Source organism: Budorcas taxicolor, chromosome 5 (assembly GCF_023091745.1).
Source record: "Budorcas taxicolor isolate Tak-1 chromosome 5, Takin1.1, whole genome shotgun sequence".
Lineage (NCBI taxonomy): Eukaryota > Metazoa > Chordata > Mammalia > Artiodactyla > Bovidae > Budorcas > Budorcas taxicolor.
The window spans coordinates 51,344,576-51,362,734 of record NC_068914.1 but is presented as its reverse complement, the minus strand read 5'-3'; the positions used below and the strand labels follow the sequence as shown (position 1 = coordinate 51,362,734).

The following is an 18,159-nucleotide window of genomic DNA, read 5'->3' as shown; positions in this document are numbered from 1 at the left end:
GAACTTAAGTGAACGTCAGAGAACTTTAATAAATGAGTCATCACTGCGCCCTAGGACAATCTCAAATGGCCCAATATGGTGTAACTGCAGTCTGCTGAAAGCGGGGGGAAGGAAAACATTTGAAACGATGACTGAAAATTTTCCAAACTTGATGAAAACTGTAAAACTACAGATCCAAGAAACAGCATTCGTAGCAATGAGGCTTCCCAATGCTTTGGATGGGAACAGCCCCTTTCTTACCTGGTACTAGAGACACTGCCGTGCATTAGAAAGCCTCCACCACGCCGAGGGCGGGCTGCTCTGAGGGAACAGCACTGGCACACGCATACCACCATGTGAAGCAGATGGCCAGTGCAAGTCGGTGCACGAGGCAGGGCGCCCAGGGCTGGCGCTCTGGGACAGCCCCGAGGGACGGGCTGGGGCGGGGGGCGGGAGGTGGGTTCAGGACGGCGGACACGTGTGCACCCGTGGCCGACTCACGTCGATGTGTGGCGAAACCACCACAATACTGCACAGCAATTAGCCTCCAATTAAAATAAAGATATCAATTTTTTTAAAAAGTATTTCCCAATACCAGTCTGTTATCTCAAGACAGAGATATTCTGGTAAGCAAAACATTCATACTTCAATTCAAAGGCAAAAACTTTTCTAAGAGACACATATGATTTCCTTGTGTTGATGACTTAGCTGACCTAGATCAAGGGACATTTTGAATTTTGCACTTGGAATTATAGATTTTTCTACTTTAAAAGCCACATAAAGATATTTAAAACTCTTATACCAAAAATTTGATAGAATTTAAGGTTTACTTTCTGACTTGAAGCTAAGATTTCTTGCCCTGGTATGTACTTGTTTCCAATTATCTCCATAAACTCTTAGAACCAGGCATTCACATCACAGGTGCAAGCTACCAATCTGGGAAGGACCAGGGGATCCACTCAAGAAGATAATAGAGAGAAAAGGACCTAACCAGAGTGAAAGGGGAGGGCTTACTGTACAATTTCCTTTTGTATTTGTACTTGTTTAAAATATTGTTACTTGAGTTCTAATAGCTCTGGAGGCATTACTTTCAATACAGTAAAATAATTATGAAATGAGTATTAGGCCAATCTATTTGTTTAATACCACTCGGTCCTCAATTTAACTATAAACAATCATGTGATCAACAGGAAAGGATTCCTCCGTAATTTTTGCTTTGTAAATTCCCAAATAAAGCTTTCCTTGTCATGCAGAGTTTCTCAAGTAACTGAGAGCAATGTTTCATAGGTTTCCAATATTTCACTAGAGTCTTTAGACACACTTACGTTTAAATCTTGGGGATTCATACAGTTCCTGAAAATCCTAGTTAACTCTATGGAATCTAAAATTCTTAAAGAAAAATATACTCTCTTATTTTAAAATAATTAATTACAAACACGCACATATACACACATACACAGAATGAAAGTTATGTTTGTCGTATCAATACTACCTCCTTCTACTTTTGCCAATTTCTAGTTTTGCCACTTGATTCCTAGTTGACCCAGATATAAACATACAGAATAATGTTTTCATATCACAGGTACCAGTATCAGCAGTTCATCAATCTTTTGAAGTGAACTGAGCAAAATAAACACACACACACACACTTAAGAGTCAATATTTATTCTGATTAATATTTTACAAAATTTTGACAGATTTAATTTATGTAAGGAGAGCTAATTTATTAAACACTTTACAGGTTTTTCTTTCCACAGAATAACACATTAAGTAGCAAAATAATACTTGGCACAGTTATAAATAAAGAATATAAAATAAAAATATTCATAGCTTAAGTATAATAATGATGCTGTTTTATGCCTATTAATATTTCAAATAAATTCCTGGGAACAACAGAAATAAGGAAAAGATTCCAAAGGAGTAATTCAGGTTTAGAGCTGAGAAGTAAGTTCCTATTTGCTAAAAGTATCCAATTAAGCTGATATGAACTATTCCTCCAAGGGTCACCCTTATTCACAACTTTAGAATGGGGTTAAACTGGTTCCACACGTAAGACCTATGAAATCACTAGAAGGTACACTGCTGCATAGTTGGCTCCTGACCATCCGACCATTTCTGAGTTACAGATTTCACTGGTGCTATGAGATGGTTTAGTGCTAAAGCATTAACATTGCTAATATTTTCCATGTATACATCTACAGTTTTTTTTTTTTCTATTTAACTGAAAGACATTTCTTTCGCACTTGAAAGAATATTGTACCATAAAGGAAGAACATGGTAACAACACTCTCATTCAAACTCTGAGAAAACCACCACTGTATTTGACTGTTAATAAAAAATGTTTCGATAAAAATTGCAACTGAGTCTTCATGTGAAGTGGCTCAAAATACAAAAAATTAAAACAAATTCTAGCCTTTTATAAATAACTTTGAATTTAAAAATTATCTAAAATTTCCCCCAATTAGTAGTCAAAACTAGCAGAGACATTTGTAAAGATAACCAATTTTGTACATTCTATGACAAAATGGCACGATGCTGTTGCCACCCCACACCCATCTCTTCCCTTTTCAAAAATAAAGCACGTATGCCAATTTTCTAATATTAAAACACTCACATACACTAAGTAATCTTTTTGATGTATGACTTATGGTCAAAGAAACTACTATATAAAAATGGTACTTGGAAATACTGAACGTCAACTATATACAGTTTCGCTGCTCCTCTTACTAAGGCAAGGGGCGGGTTTACCACTAGATTGCGTTAATAGCTGTAATCTGCATTTTACAGAGAACACTACTTTTACCAAGCATCAGACATGCAGTGAACTTGCAGGGTATAATGCCTATTAACAGCAACATCGAACACCACTAGAAGCTCATTAGATGTCTCCCTTTTCTTTTCGGTTGGATAAAATGAAATGAGCAGCTTTAAATACACTAACACATAGAGACACAAGGAGAAAACTATTCGATAACTTATTTATATACAGATACACAATCTTTACACTGGTCTAGGGCCTGTCGTCAGTCTGGCCGCCCTTTTCCCACTCTCCGCTGGCCTATCCCCTCTCACACACTTCCCACAGGTTGCCTGAACCACAGTTTGCGACAGCACTTAAAAAGGACTCCACCAAGTCTCACTCTGTAAACAGCACTTGTGGAAGCAGTGACTAACAGTTCACCATGAGGGTATGGAAATGCTGCAACAAAAATTGATCAGTGCATCATGTTTAACAATTGGAAAATCTATCTGAAACTGTTTCAGACAGCATTAACAAATTTCAAAACATTCAACGCTGGGAAAACTGAAACAATCTTAGAGATAAAATTCTGATAGGTCATTTTTAAAAAACCAGAATATACCATTAGCTTTTCTTATATTCACATGTCTATTATGTACAGAAATCATGCTCCATCTTTAGCTAGACTCCCATTATTTCGTCTACAATTTATTTTTGCAGTATATTCGTTTATCTCTATCACTGAGAATTTTGCATTAACTTGAAAATAGCTCAACTCTTAAAAATTGGACTATCTGCACATCAAATTAAATTCTAATTTACGCTTTACTGGATAGTGTGTGCTAGTATACATTCTATGAGGTGCATCATGCACTTAGTAGAGCTTTTAAGTTGGACAAAATAACATGACTTACTATACTCATGCAAGTGTTTTATTATCAGACCATAAAACCTTAGGAGCAAATTATTTCACTGAACTAGAAATATATCAGCACTTCAACAGCTGATAGCAATAAAATATTGTTAGCACATTTTTTTGGTGAACATTATTTTCCTGTGCCTCTGAAGACACATTACAGTAGATCCCTAATAAAACCACATGATTTTCATCACAGTATTTACATGTACATTCTAATACGTACGTAATACTAGTCTGAATCAATTTAAGACAACTCTCTTGGAATTGAATGCAATACTAATAGTAGATTGCATTATAAACTTTAGCTGTATACCATAAATTTAGTTTTAGCTAGACTCGAACATTTCTCATCAGTAAACCATGTCTGTCAACAGAGTAAGTTCATTCTTTCCTCGTGAAAAATGTTATGAGAACAAAACCAAAAAGCTGCATATGTTGTGAATTCCCACATTAAGAACCATTAAAATTCTTGTTAAGATCTTTATTCTTCCCAGAAGTGGCAGTGTGTTCTGTCCATGTTTACCTTTGTTAACAAAAATGTTGAAAAAAAGACTGTAAAGTTCACTGTTAGCCCTACATATAGCATGCTATTTGTTCAAAGGATGTGGATTCGAGTGTGAGAGAGACACGGACAGACACAATTTTCAGGCACCACTCAGCAATGTGCTTCAAAGGATAAAGATGGTGCTACACGAGCTGGTACCCAGACCCTGATATTTGGTCATATTCTATTGTATACTGCCTGGTCCAGTCCACGATAACAGGACGAAAGAGGCCACAGCATCGAAATTCAAAGAAGTCTATAATATTCCTTACACATCCATGGCTAAACACCCCCCGCAAAAAAACAAAACAGAGAAACAAACAGAAAACAGAAAAAGAAAAAAACAGTCTATTAGTACAGTAACTTAATATGAGTTTAACATAATTTTATGTTAAATATATTGTTTCCAAACTTAAATACTCAGATTTTTTTGTCAGAAAGAATCTGCTTATAACTCTACAAGATATTTATGCATTCGTGTTTCTTCAGAGCTCTGACAACACTGATTTTCTCTTGTGCTTATACCATGGGTTACATTATTATATTTTAAAGTTATTCAAACATCCATCTCTCATTCCTATGTAAAATAAAATTTTTGATAAAACCTTTCCTTGACTGGTAGCAAGGAAACAAACTATATCCAAAATTGAGAAAGTAAAAGAAAAAATAAATATAAATAGCATAAATGTGACAGTGTCTCTTTGGCAAGGAGACAAACTATATCCAGAATTGAGAAAGTAAAACAAAAAATAAATATAAACAGCATAAATGTGACAGTGTACCCTAAGAGTAACAAATTAAAAAAAGAAATGTCAAGGGAAGTTCCTGCAATTTTAGAAACCTCAAGAATACCTTTGGAAAAGCAGTCAGTTTCACACCTTACGTAATTATTATGCCAGTGGGAGAATTCTCAAAACTGTTCAACTGACTCTATTACGTTTTCTTTTAAAGATCTGCGTGCTTTCCAAAAGCAAGCAACAATTAACAGCACCACAAAAGCTCGAAGGCAGCAGACAATTTGTTTGAGTAAAATTCAAAGTTTTAAATATTTCATATTATTAGGAAACTACTGTTTAACTCCAAACTGAATGCAAATTTCCAAATATATACATATATAAATAAAAGAATAGTACAATCTCCTCAATAAATGGTGTTGGCAAAACTGAACAGTCACATGCAAAAGAACTAAACTGAACCACTATCTTACAGTATATACAGAAATTAACTCAAATGGGTTAGACTTGAATTTATGAACTGAAACCAGAAAACAGAGATGGTAAGCTCCCTGACATTAGTCTTGGTGATGAATTTTTGAATCTGACACCAACAGCAAAGGTAACAAAAGCAAAAATAAATGAGACAACATTAAACTAAAAAGGTTCTGCCCAGCAAAGGAAACCATCAACAAAATGAAAAGGCAACCTACTGAATGGGAGAAAACATCTTCAGATCATATATCTGCAGGTTGATATCCAAATTGCATAAAGAACTCATACAACTCAAAAGAAAAAAAGCAAATAATTCAAGTAAAAACAGATAATCTGAATAGACTGATGGCCAAGAGACACGAGAAGACATTCAACGCTACACTAATTGTTAGGGAAATGCAAATCAAAACCACCATGAGACAACACTGCCACATACTTGTTAGAATGGTTATTATCAAAAAGATAGGAGAAGCAAGTGTCGCGGAGGATACAGAGAACCCTGTGCACTGCTGGTGGGAACATAAATCGGTGCAGCTACTGCGGAAAACAGTATGGAGGTTCCTCAAAAATTAAAAATAGGACCACCATATGATTCAGCAATTCCACTTCTGGGTATTTATCCAAAGAAACTGAAAACACTAGCTTGAAAAGATGTATGCACCCACGTGTTCCCTGCAGCATTATTTACAACAGTCAAGATATGGTAACAGTCTTAAGTATCCACCGATGGATGAATGGGTTTTTAAAAAATGTGACATACACACACATGCAATGAAACAAAATCCAGCCACTGTAAAGAAAAAGGAAATCCAGCCACTGGCAATAACATGGATGGACCGTGAGGGCACCCTACGTGGAGTCAGTCAGACCAATAGGGCACTACCGCACTTACTTTGAATATAAACAAACCAGAGCTCAGAGACAGAGAACAGACTGGGGAGGCCAGAGACTGGGAGTGGGGCAGGCAAACGGGTGAAGCAGGCTCAGAACATACAAACTCCCGGTTCTAAACAAGGGAGTCCTGGGACGCAGTGTGCAGCATGGTGACGGCAGGCTACCTCGCGCTGCACGTGTGAAAACTGCCATGGGAACAAATCGTGAAAGTTCTCACAACAAGAAAAAATTTTCCAGCTATTCATGGTGACAGAGGTTACCTAGATTTTAATGGTGATCACTCTGCAATGTATACAAGCATCAAGCCATCATGTTGTACACTTCAAACCAACATAACGTTGTATGTCAATTAAAGGTAAAAAGAAAAAAGAAAAATCAGGTGTGTGGAAATCTTTATGTCATTCAAACAGCAAATAAAATAAGTAATCCGGGACTTCCCTGGTGGTCCAGTGGCTAAGAATACACACTCCCAATGCAGGGGACCTGCGTTCGATCCCTGGTCAGGGAACTAGGTCCCACATCAGGGAACTAGGTCCCACATGCTGTAACTAAGAGTTTACACGGTGCAACTAAAGATCCTGAGTACTGCAACTAAGATCCAGTGCAGGCAAACAAACAAATAAATACTTAAAAAATAATAAGTAATCTGAAGCAAAAAGTAGCTGCCTGAGACTCTAAGAAATTTCCCCAAAGAATGAATTTCAAGCAATTGTATTTTTAAAAATCTTATTTCAATTTTCTTGATCCATTCATTTTTGAATGAAAATTTATAAAGTGATGGAAACGTTAAAGAACAAATACTAAACATCAGTAGGTCAATAAAGTTTGAATCATAATTAAAGGAAAAAGTGAAATCTTGGTATTTACGTTTTACAAGCTATTTTATACATGGCTAAGTAAAAGAAATATTCCCTATTTCATATCTTATTGCCACTTTAAAAGAAAATACTTCTCTTTGATGTACTCATTAGATATTTGCTTAGTTTAGTTAGTAAGGAACTTCTTGAAGGAACTTCAAGAGAAAATATTAAATCCACAAAAATGTACGTACTTGAATGGACTTTCAATAGATGTTGTTGTGACTTTAAAGTGCTTGTATCTCCTGGCATTCATTCTTTCGTTTGTAGTAATACCTAAACATGATATCTGAGAGGCAAAAGAAAGCAAACCATTAAATCTCTGAATATTTAATATAAAATGAATTAAAATTAGTTCTCAGGATTAGGATGGAGAAAAAAATGATGAAGTCTGTTTTTGGTTTTCCATCAAGAAACATCAAGCTAGTGTACAAGAGATCATCTGTCTCTATGAAAAGTGGCTAAACAGGGAAATAATTTTTAAACAGGTTACTCAGCATTGTGTATGTGGAGAGATGGACATTATGTACATATTACTACTCCGTCGGGCCCTTTAAGCAGGAGATTTTTTAAAAATCCTAATTAAAAGGAAAGGGCTTCCCAGGTGGCTCAGTGGTAAAGAATCCGCCTGCCAATGCAGAAGACGCAAGAGATGCAGGTTTGAACCCTGGTCAGGAAGATCCTCTGAAGAAGGAAATGGCTACCCATTCCAGTACTCTTGCCTGGAAAATTCCATGGGTGAAGTAACCTGGTGGGCTACAGTCCATGGGGCTGCAGAGTCAGATATGACTGGGCACACAGGGCACACACAGAGAAAATCCATATGTATCAGTTTTCTTAATTAAATTAAGAAAGAGTCAATTAAATTAACTTTAAAAATTAAGTTAAAAAACCCTCTTGAATAAATACTGATATTTGCAGGTAATAAAATATTACTATTAAAACACTTACAAAACTAATGGCACCATTAATCTAAGCCCACAGTTATATCCAATTGGATGCATGTAAATCAGCAAAGACAGAAACAATCAGCTCCGTTAAGAGTAGTGCTGAAAGCCAAAAGCTCCTCATGTAAGGAGAGGGAGGCGAGGCAGAGAGACAGAGGGGAGGAGAGAGGCACAGCCAATCAAGCTTTTAGCTCTTGAAGAATCTTAGCTATTGGGAAGGAGGAGTGGTCATGAAGAGGACACACTGTTATCTTTCAAGCAAGGAGTGAGTTTTTAAGAGTTCTCTGCACACTAAAGAAAACTCATTTGCACATACCTGATACATTTGACACATGAGTAACACAGCCACCCACATGAAATGGAAAATACTGTTCAGGAACATCCAAAACATCCAAGGTGAACAGGTGGCAATTTGAGTGATGTATGTCCAAAATCCATCCTTGGTGTAGCTGGTCTCACAGTGTAGTCCCCAGTCTAAAATCAGAGCAGAAGCACTCAGATTTACTCGATAATCATCCAAGCCCCTTGTGGATAATTTTGTAGTAGGTACCACTTAGAAAACATGACCTAAGAATTTAACTGATGACTTTCAATGCAAGTATTTTTGTACTCATAAATAATTCCCTTATCCCCTAGTGAAAAAAACATAAAGAACAGAAAGCAGCAGCCAACCTTCAAAACAAACCAACCTGTCCTGGAACAACAGTTTTTATCTGACTGGTACTGTACACATAGAGTACATAAAAACATGTCCTTTATACAAAGATGAGATGATATATACATGTGAGACTTCTTTGGAGGGAAGGCATATAATACAAGGTCACCTTGGGGAGGAGAGCTTTTTCCAAAGCAAAGTTTACTCAGAGAGCCGCCGCCATGAAAGAACTAATGTTGTTGCTGGACCATGCTCTTTCTTAGGGGTGCTGGACTGCCAGAGATTAGGGTAAGGGTCTCCGACCAAAACTTTCTCTCTCTGTTCATCTCTCTTTGAGGAACTAGCCTCCTTTTTCATTACAGTATTAACAATAATGGAGATTGGGAGGAGGAAGACTAGGACGTCATCCAAGACTTATTTTCAAGTCAGCATCTAACATGTCTTCATGCTAAGCACCAATGAGCCCCGAAGGACAGTAGCTAATATTTTCATTCAAATTCTTTCCAAATTATGTTCTCAGTGCAATAAAAGCCTATTATTTCTTCTAAAATACTAAACCATATGATCAGTGAACGACAACTTATTTTTAACCTTTTAAATATTCTCCAACAGACAATAATTATACCTTACTCTTCAAAATATTTCAAGTTCTGTGAAAACTGAACTTCAACTATATTTTCCCAGCTGTTTGATAAGAAAGAGCAACTAGCATAATCACAAAATCTACAAACTACTAAAGTAGAGCGAGCATGCAACGTGAAAAATCTTGGCGTATTTTACCCAGAAGCTTTTCAAAACCTATTACAAGATAATTAACTGATAATTCTGTTGCTTATACTCTACTGAATATGTTTGATAGTTCTGTATCTATTTTTTCATTGTAGTGAATTGCCTCAGTTAAAAGACATTTGTCATTATCGTATTTTTTGTTAACATGGTGAAGCATAAGTTTGCAAGCATTTGCTTTAAGAAGATAAAAGGTACTAATTGTACTCACAAGAAACACAACCATAAATCATCCAGCAGATCATAAAAAGCAAGAAGAACAGGTAGCCCATAAAGTATCTATGGTTGCCTGCACCTAGACAACAAAACAGAGCAATTTTTCCAGCTAAGAAAACACAACCAGGCACATACCTAGAGAGGAGGCTGGGGTGGGGAAATGCCATGAAAAGTGAGACACACATTGGACAGTAATCACATACGTTATTTATAAAATGATTGTCAAGAAAACAGCTGTTTTAATGAAAGTCTTTAAATAAAAGAGGCTTACAATTATACACAAAGATGTAGTGACTGCAGTGAAATGCATTCTAAAGTCAAAAGTCTTAATGAACCAAAAATACCACAATATTGAGCTTTGATTCCACTGTGCGTTTTGAGGTTTAAAAAACCCTATTTGATCTTTACTTTTATGAACTTTATAATCCGACTTTTTAAAGGTTTCTCCCCAGGAGTCATGCAATCTTTGTAACATCTCCCAGCTGTCCCTCATAAAATCTCCATGGCCATCTCTCAGGCCCTTAGTCCACTTCCTTAGACTGGGCCATTCTCAACACTGAGGTACGCAGAGTTCTTATCCGTCATTTCGCTCTGCCTCTGTACATAACAATTTTGCAGCAATTTTTAATTGTCTTACTTTTTCTAGTTTAACTAAAAGACAACACAACCTGCCTCTTGACTGATTTCACTGCTGTCCAATGGAGAAAACAAGAGGAGGCACCAGAGAGAACTGATAGAGAAAGTATATCAGTCTTTCCTAGACAATGATTTTATGATGTCTTTTCCCCCTCTCACAACTGAGCTGATGTACCGTCAACAAGGAAATAATTAGGGGAACGAGGAGTGTTGCATGGTGCAAGAATGAAGCTTCTACATCTACTTTAATATTGTACTCCATTAGTTACCTGCTGCTGCTAAGTCGCTTCAGTCGTGTCCGACTCTGTGCGACCCCAGAGACAGCAGCCCACCAGGCTCCCCCATCCCTGGGATTCTCCAGGCAAGAACACTGGAGTGGGTTGCCATTTCCTTCTCCAATGCATGAAAGTGAAGAGTGAAAGTGAAGTGGCTCAGTCGTGTCCAACTCTTACTGACCCCATGGAGCAATATAAATGAACAATATACTTAGAAATTACTAATAAAACTTACCTACACAGTTACCCACCCATGGGCAATGATGGTCGAATTTCGCTATACAGCGGTTGCACACACCACAGTGTTTGGACCTTACTGGTTTCCGTATCTGTCAACAGGCATGTGAAAAGATTACAAAAGGCACTGTACCTAAGACAGAAAAGCTGAACATTTTCTCAAAATACAGTTATGAAAAAAACAAGGTTTCCAAAAGAATAGATCCAATCAAAAATCATTCTTGATTAATAAAATGTCAACTGCAACAACAAAGATGAAAAAGAAGGCTACAACTAAAATATAAACTTGCTGTGTGGACAGTCAAACAAACAAACAAACAAATAAAAACTCCTAAGGTGGGGCAGAACCATCAGTTTACAAAAATAAGAATCAAATACCAATCTGTTACTGCAGTGAATGGTACTATATTTAATTCATAACCCTTAAATTCCTCAAATATCACTCTTTTGGCTTCTTAATGAAAATCTATCACAGTGAATGATACTGGTTGCTGCTTAATAAAATGAAACTGCTCCTTAGTAATAGGAAGGTCGTTAGAAGTTAACAAAAGCAGCTTTTAAAATTCAAATCATTAATGTCTTCCCAGAGTTAACATATCTAGCAAAAAAAAAAAAAAAACAACACCCAGTAAGTGCACGCATCTTTCAGAGCCTCCTCAGATCTCAGATTTAGGTACAGCACTTTTCCCTGCTGAACTGCAAGACCATTATCTAAGAAAATACAACATGCTTGTGAAGTTTAGGCAGTCCCTGTTTGTTCTAAAAAACAAAAAATACATTATACAGCTCTCGACAGGCAATAAAGAATTCATTTTCATGACGCCTTCTGTTTCAAATCTTGTGAAATGCTTTTCTCTCCATTACTCTAAAGCGGTCAAGTGAATATAAGAACGCATTAGTGATCTTCAAAGAGCTGTTAGTCCCAATGCTGGATACATGACAAGAGCTAGAGTAATAACACTTGCTAGAAGCAAATTTCAAAATACCCTTCATTGGTGGTTCAATAAAAGCACTGTCATTTCCCCAAAACTTTACATAAGGTTATACATGTTTCTGAGGGTACTGAGAAGAAGGCATAGGTGCATTATGTGGCTCTTACATGGGCTAAAATAATCTGTGGACCCAAGAAAAGGCTAAGTCATTCTTCACCACAGATGTGAGACTAAATCTATCAGCAGAAAGAAGTAGGATATATCAAACAACTTCTACCCTAACTTGCAACTCTCAGCTAAGTCTCCTCTTTGAGCAACAGTTATGAAGGAATTCTGCACAAAAGCTGACACAAGCAATTCATTTTTAGGAAATTCTGATTTACATATGTCTTCTTACCTATTTGTCAAAGTGAAGGAAATCCATATAGTTACAAATACCTCTGTCAATTTGAATCATTTTATAATACAACATGCTCTTGATTTTACAATACCAAATTATCTATCCAGAACTACAGCTTACCGTAACATAATACATAATGAAAACATTTATGCTATAATGACAAAGGTAGTCTTGTTCTTGCCATCAGATATTTACTTAATAATGAAACTGTACTGAGCAACTCTATGTAAAAGAATCTGTTTGCCATATGGCAAAAACATCAGCAATGTATACTTGACTTTGTGGAATAGAATAATATGTTCATAGAATAGTAGAATATAAAAATGTTCTAAACATTAAGAATACAATTCTGCAAATTACCCATTGTAAAGCACAGAAACAAAAATCTTTTTAAAGCATGCTTTAAAACACAAAAGAATCAGTACTCTAAAGTTGTTACCCAAAATAAAGCAGTATATATAGTGAAAATCCAAAATCATAACTGTTTGTCAAAGAATGTTAAGTCAAACTTAAAAGAATCTTTAGAACTAGAGCTTAGTTTCAAAAACTCATTCCAGAATCCTCAGCTAAGTCGATTATTTCATTATTATTGTTAAGATGTTAGTTCACTTGTAGTGTATAACTTAAAGGTATAAAAGAACATATAGTTTCAAGCAATGATTTGGGGATATTTCCATTTCCGTACAGAGAAACATGGTTTATACAGGAACACTGTACGCCACAGAAACACTGTGGCAGTCCATACATTTTCCACAAGAACTAATTACAAAAATCAAGCAGAAAATCACTAAAACACAAAACCGTATTATCATCTACGACCTGGCTGAATATGACAACTTTTACTGTCAATGATGAAAGAGTGCTCTAATTTGCATAAACACTCTAACGCAGATGGATAACTGCTCTGCTGTTGTCTTAAAGATTACCTATTTCCCATCATGGCCTTTAAACATAACAAACTAGGATAACAGCATATTAGGGAATCAGTAAACTTTTGATTTGAAATACTTTATTAGTTTTCTGTTGAATTAAATTCTGAGAAAAAAAGAATGAATACAAATGAATGGTAACACTGAATTGGAAATGCAGTTACGGTATAACATCAGGGGGACAAGAACACTGGAAAGAAGATATCTTTTCACCATCTTTCCTCCTGTCCCATGATCTAAAAGCCTTCTGGTTGGGGGATCATGAAATGTGCTCAGTGAAAGACACTGTCCTGGTTTCCCAAACTCTCTATGCTATGCCACTGCTGAGGGGAAAGGAGAGAGGGAAGAATAAAGAAAAAAATACTACCAAACAGGTACTGCAGAATATACTGAGGTCCAGACTTCCTGTCTCTGCAAGTTCAACTATTGTCTGTGAATTAAAAAAAAAAAACTTCATTCAAAACAGAACAATATTCATCAGCTATTGTTCCATCAAAATGAGTATCAATACACACTACTAAATATAGATAACCAACAAGGACCTACTGCATGGCACAGGGAACTCAGTATTTTGTAATAAACTATAAGGGAAAAGAATCTGAGAAAGAATGTATTATTTTATATTATTATAATTATATTTTATATTATTATATAATAATAATAAATATATTATTTCTCAGATTACATATATAAAACTCAGTGATTCAGTTACACACAACTGAATCATTGTGCTGTACACCTGAAACGAAAACTCTGAAAACCAACTATACTCAATATTTATATGAATGTCAAGAAACATACATTTATTTTTAATTAACCAAGGTTTTCACCTGAAATAATAAATTTCTTCACTTACTTCTGTTATTTTACTATAATTTGAATACAGAAATTTTATTTCTTGGATATATGAATAAAGCAACCCTAAACTTAAGTTACAGGAATAAAACTAAATTATGTAAGAACTAGTCTGCATGGGTTTTGATGATTAAGGGATAAATGTAAACCTGAATCCAAAAGAGAGTCGACTCTTCAGAGCTAGATTATGCCTTAAGAAAACCTGGCAAATCAACTGGCAGTAAATGTCCGAAGAATACCGGCGCGTAAGCGCAGCGTGCTTCGTGCAGCACAGAGAGGGGCAGACTGCAAGAGCCTGCCCGTGCTTTAGTTGACTGCGGATAGAAAGACGCATCAGGATTTGCTCTGTTCTCAGGGACTGGGTCAAACGACTCTTAAAATAACGTAACTGCCTCTGGTCTATTTCTCCACTTAACATGACCTCTTTGGATTATAAATTCGGCTTCCCTTAAGTACCTGAGACATAGATGACGGGTGCCCTGGATCACATATACAAATATGTTAGCTATTAGAACAATTTATCTGTACTATCAACCAGTTTTCTGGCCTTCTAGTTTACACGGTCTTTTAACAAACATTTATTTAACGAATGCAAATTTATTTGCTGAAGCTTTACAGAGATGTTTAAAATACTGTATTAGTCCCTCAATCATAATCCTTAGAAAGGAGAGAAACATGAAATATTAAAATGTCATTTTAACATGTCACAGAAGTCTAAGGACAGGCATCTCAAGAGCACCAACTATATACATAATCTCAGATTGGCTTGAAATTCCCAGTTTCTTTACTCTCGTATCTGCTAAAAATACTGATAATCTGGCAATAAAACACATGTAACTAGTTAGATTGTATCTTGCTACCTTTTTCTTTTGTTCTTCTGTGGCTTTAATAATCCCTGGATCTGATTTCCAAGATTTTCCAAAATTGTAGAAAAGTGCAATACTGTTGGCAAGGAATGGAAGATGGATAAATAGAAAATTGAGATGTGCCTAAAGTTAAGGAATCTAAAGAAGCAATGAAAACTAGTTATTACTATAGGTAAATTTATAATCTGTAAGATTTTATCACACATACAAAGAAACCTAGAAAAAAGTACAAGATGGTTTATTACATCAAAATGAATTCCATCTGTACATGCTAGTCTATTACATCACAACAAACACATTTTCCATTGTGCTCATAAGTAAACGCAAAAAACCAAAATGTCAATTGCTTACAAATTTTAAATCATGTAGGGTAAGTTTATCTGACACTTTTTAAAAGTCAGTGAATACATTATTTTTAAACGACCACTACTTCTTTTGACAAAAATGAGGGACTTCTCATGTCCAAAGTAATTAGCATATTACTTTATCTATATTCATTAAAATCTACCAAACACTTAGATATCATACCCATATATTTAAAAGATTGTTTTTACATTCTCTTCATTGCCATTTTTGCCCACATTCAAGTTGACTTTAATTTTAGAAAAAGTATTTATAAACTTGCTTAAAACAGGAAATACTTTCTTTGGTTACATTTTCCTTCCTAATAAAAACATAATAAATGAACCAGGCACTTATAAATGTTAAGTGAAGAATCAAAGACTATTTTCAATAACACTGGGAAAAATAAAGCAATGTTGCTAGAGCAACACATTTTTGAGGCACAAAACACTCCATTTCCAAGATTTCCAGGCAAAAGCTGGCCACGAAATTGCCCGTGAGAATGGTGCCATCCCTGTACCGAGGAAAGGAAAGGCCCCTCACAGAAGTCTGGGATGGATGCTGATGACAGGGATCTCTGTTCACACACTGACCGCACTAACCGTTCACGTCCATCTGTCCTCCCACACGTCTGCGGGCCACACCCCCACCAACTGACTGCCTCAGCCCAAATCTTTCTCTTGTTATTCTTCACAAATGTATTATTGGTCTAAAAGGCATGAAGATTCCTACTCTGTTCATTTGTTAGGTCTTCATTATTTATGAAGGCCCCTAAGTACATGGAGAAGGAAATGGCAACCCACTCCAGTATTCTGGCCTGGAGAATCCCATGGACAGAGGAACCTGGCGGGCTACAGTCCATGGTGTCGCAAGAGTCGGACACGACTGAGTGACTTTCCCTTTCACTAAGTACATGTTAAAAAAAAAAAGAAAAGATTTAGTAAAACATATATGCTAGGAATTCCCTGGTAGTCCAGGAGTTAGGACTCCAAACTCTGTTTGCCAAAGGCCTGGGTTCAGTCCCTGGTGGGGAAACTAAGATCCCACAGACTGCAGGATACAACCAAAAAGAAAGTGTATGCTTTTCTCCTGTTAAAAAAGAGTATCATATAAATATTCTGTAAGGTTTTTAGACATTATTATGTATACACACTCCTTACATTTCTCATGGAAGCACAGATTAAGAAAGAACAGTTCCGTGAATGAAACAAACCTGTCTTTGTTTGGTAAATACCAAAACACTACCCAACCACTAAAAATACAGGAGGAACAAAAAGGAAGAAGAAAAAAGAGTAGTTAATATTAGCTGCCACATATAAAAGTGATTTTCTTGCTCCAATCCCCTGTTTACTTCCACCTTTCACCATCCTCATTCTCCAAAATCCATGGGAACAGCCAGCACAGAATACACAGAAAGCCAAATTTCCAGCTCTTTCAACAGCCAAAATAAAATAAAAAATAAATAAAGCTTAAGAATAAAGCTGGGTAAATGTTATGTGCCAAGAATGCTGAATTCTTCAGTGCAAAATCTTTATTATAACAGTTTCAAAAAGTGCTAACATATGTAATAAATATATCCATCAGGTTCTTGTTCAGCTGCTCAGTCGTGTCTGACTCTTCACAACCCCACGAACTAAAGCCTGCCGCCAGGCTCCTCTGTCCATGGGACTTCCCAGTGGGCTCCCATTTCCTTCTCCAGGGGACCTTCCCGACACAGGGATTAAACCCATGTCTCCTGCACTGGCAGGCAGATTCCTTACTCACTGACTCACCTGGGAAGCCACACGCCATTTAGGCTGCACAAAAACCCAATGATAAAGCTTGCTGCCATCCCCATGACAAAACCAAGGCAGAGGCTAAGCAAGCAGTCTAAGATTAAAGAATGGATTTGAGATGAAGCTGGTAATAAAACCGAGGCTCTTACTACATATGCTATCCTGCCTCTCCAAAGTACTCTACAGAATATTCTGAGTCATTGACTATTACGGGAACAATGATCACATCCACCTCTGATTTAAGAAGCTCAAGACCTGATTGAAAAATAATTTAGTTTTAGATACAGAATTCCTAACAATCTATTTCGAAAGCTTTGTCAACACAATAAACAGTAGACTACATCACTTACGACAGTGAATTTTAGAGTTGTATGATAATTACAGAAGTATGAACAAAATTTTCAAATGAAAGTGCAAGCAAATCGCTACCAGAAATAACCACAGCTAAAATTGCATGTGCTCATTTCCGGCGCTTATCATTCACACATTCTAAAATCAGAATCTCTCTGTAAATACAATTTAGTGGTTTTTGTTATAAGTATGACACCACATCACTAAGTCTTAGAAAAGCATTTTAACGGATATTTTATTGTCTACCACATGTCGGATAACTGATAAATCTATCCTCCTATTCAAGTTATTTCCATTTTTTCTCTATAAATGGTACAATGATAAACTTCTTTGTAAATAAACCTTTGATCTGATCTCTTATTATTTCCTTGTACGAATTATGGTCAGTGTATAATATAGGGCATTTGAAGATATGCTGTATCAGGTCAAAGAACTGGGTTCTATACCAGACTCTCAATAATTACCTGGCTATGTAACTTTGAGCAAGGCATACAACTTCTATGAACCTCAATTTTTCAATCAGTTAGAAATTATGATTTGTATATTGTTTTTTTTAATCTCAAAGAACTGTTCTGAGAACCAAGTAACATATCTGAAGAACTATACATCAAATAGTAGAATTTGTTTATTTATTATAACAAATGGTTTATATCAATATAAGACTCATTATCACCACAAAAACACTGAAGCTGAGTAACATATGAGAAATTAAAATAACTTATATACAGTTGACCCTCATGTCTACTAACTAAAATTTCTTTGTAACCCCAAAACCAATATTTAGAATGCTTCTGCAGTCATTTGTAAATATGTGCA

At 36.1% G+C, this 18,159-nt stretch overlaps 1 protein-coding gene across 1 annotated transcript in view; it reads right to left on the bottom strand.

The window, feature by feature from the left end:
- Nucleotides 1-4,078: 4,078 nt before the first annotated feature.
- Nucleotides 4,079-18,159, bottom strand: part of ZDHHC17 (zinc finger DHHC-type palmitoyltransferase 17) — a 97,416-nt gene continuing 83,335 nt past the window's right edge. Inside the window, exons 11-17 of the mRNA XM_052640132.1 lie at nt 14,870-14,994; nt 13,522-13,584; nt 10,892-10,985; nt 9,741-9,824; nt 8,405-8,562; nt 7,336-7,430; nt 4,079-4,464 (exon numbers count right to left, since the gene is read on the bottom strand). Of these exons, the coding sequence (XP_052496092.1) occupies nt 4,326-4,464; nt 7,336-7,430; nt 8,405-8,562; nt 9,741-9,824; nt 10,892-10,985; nt 13,522-13,584; nt 14,870-14,994 (758 nt within the window). The 3' untranslated portion in view covers nt 4,079-4,325. The remainder of the gene's footprint in view (nt 4,465-7,335; nt 7,431-8,404; nt 8,563-9,740; nt 9,825-10,891; nt 10,986-13,521; nt 13,585-14,869; nt 14,995-18,159) is intronic.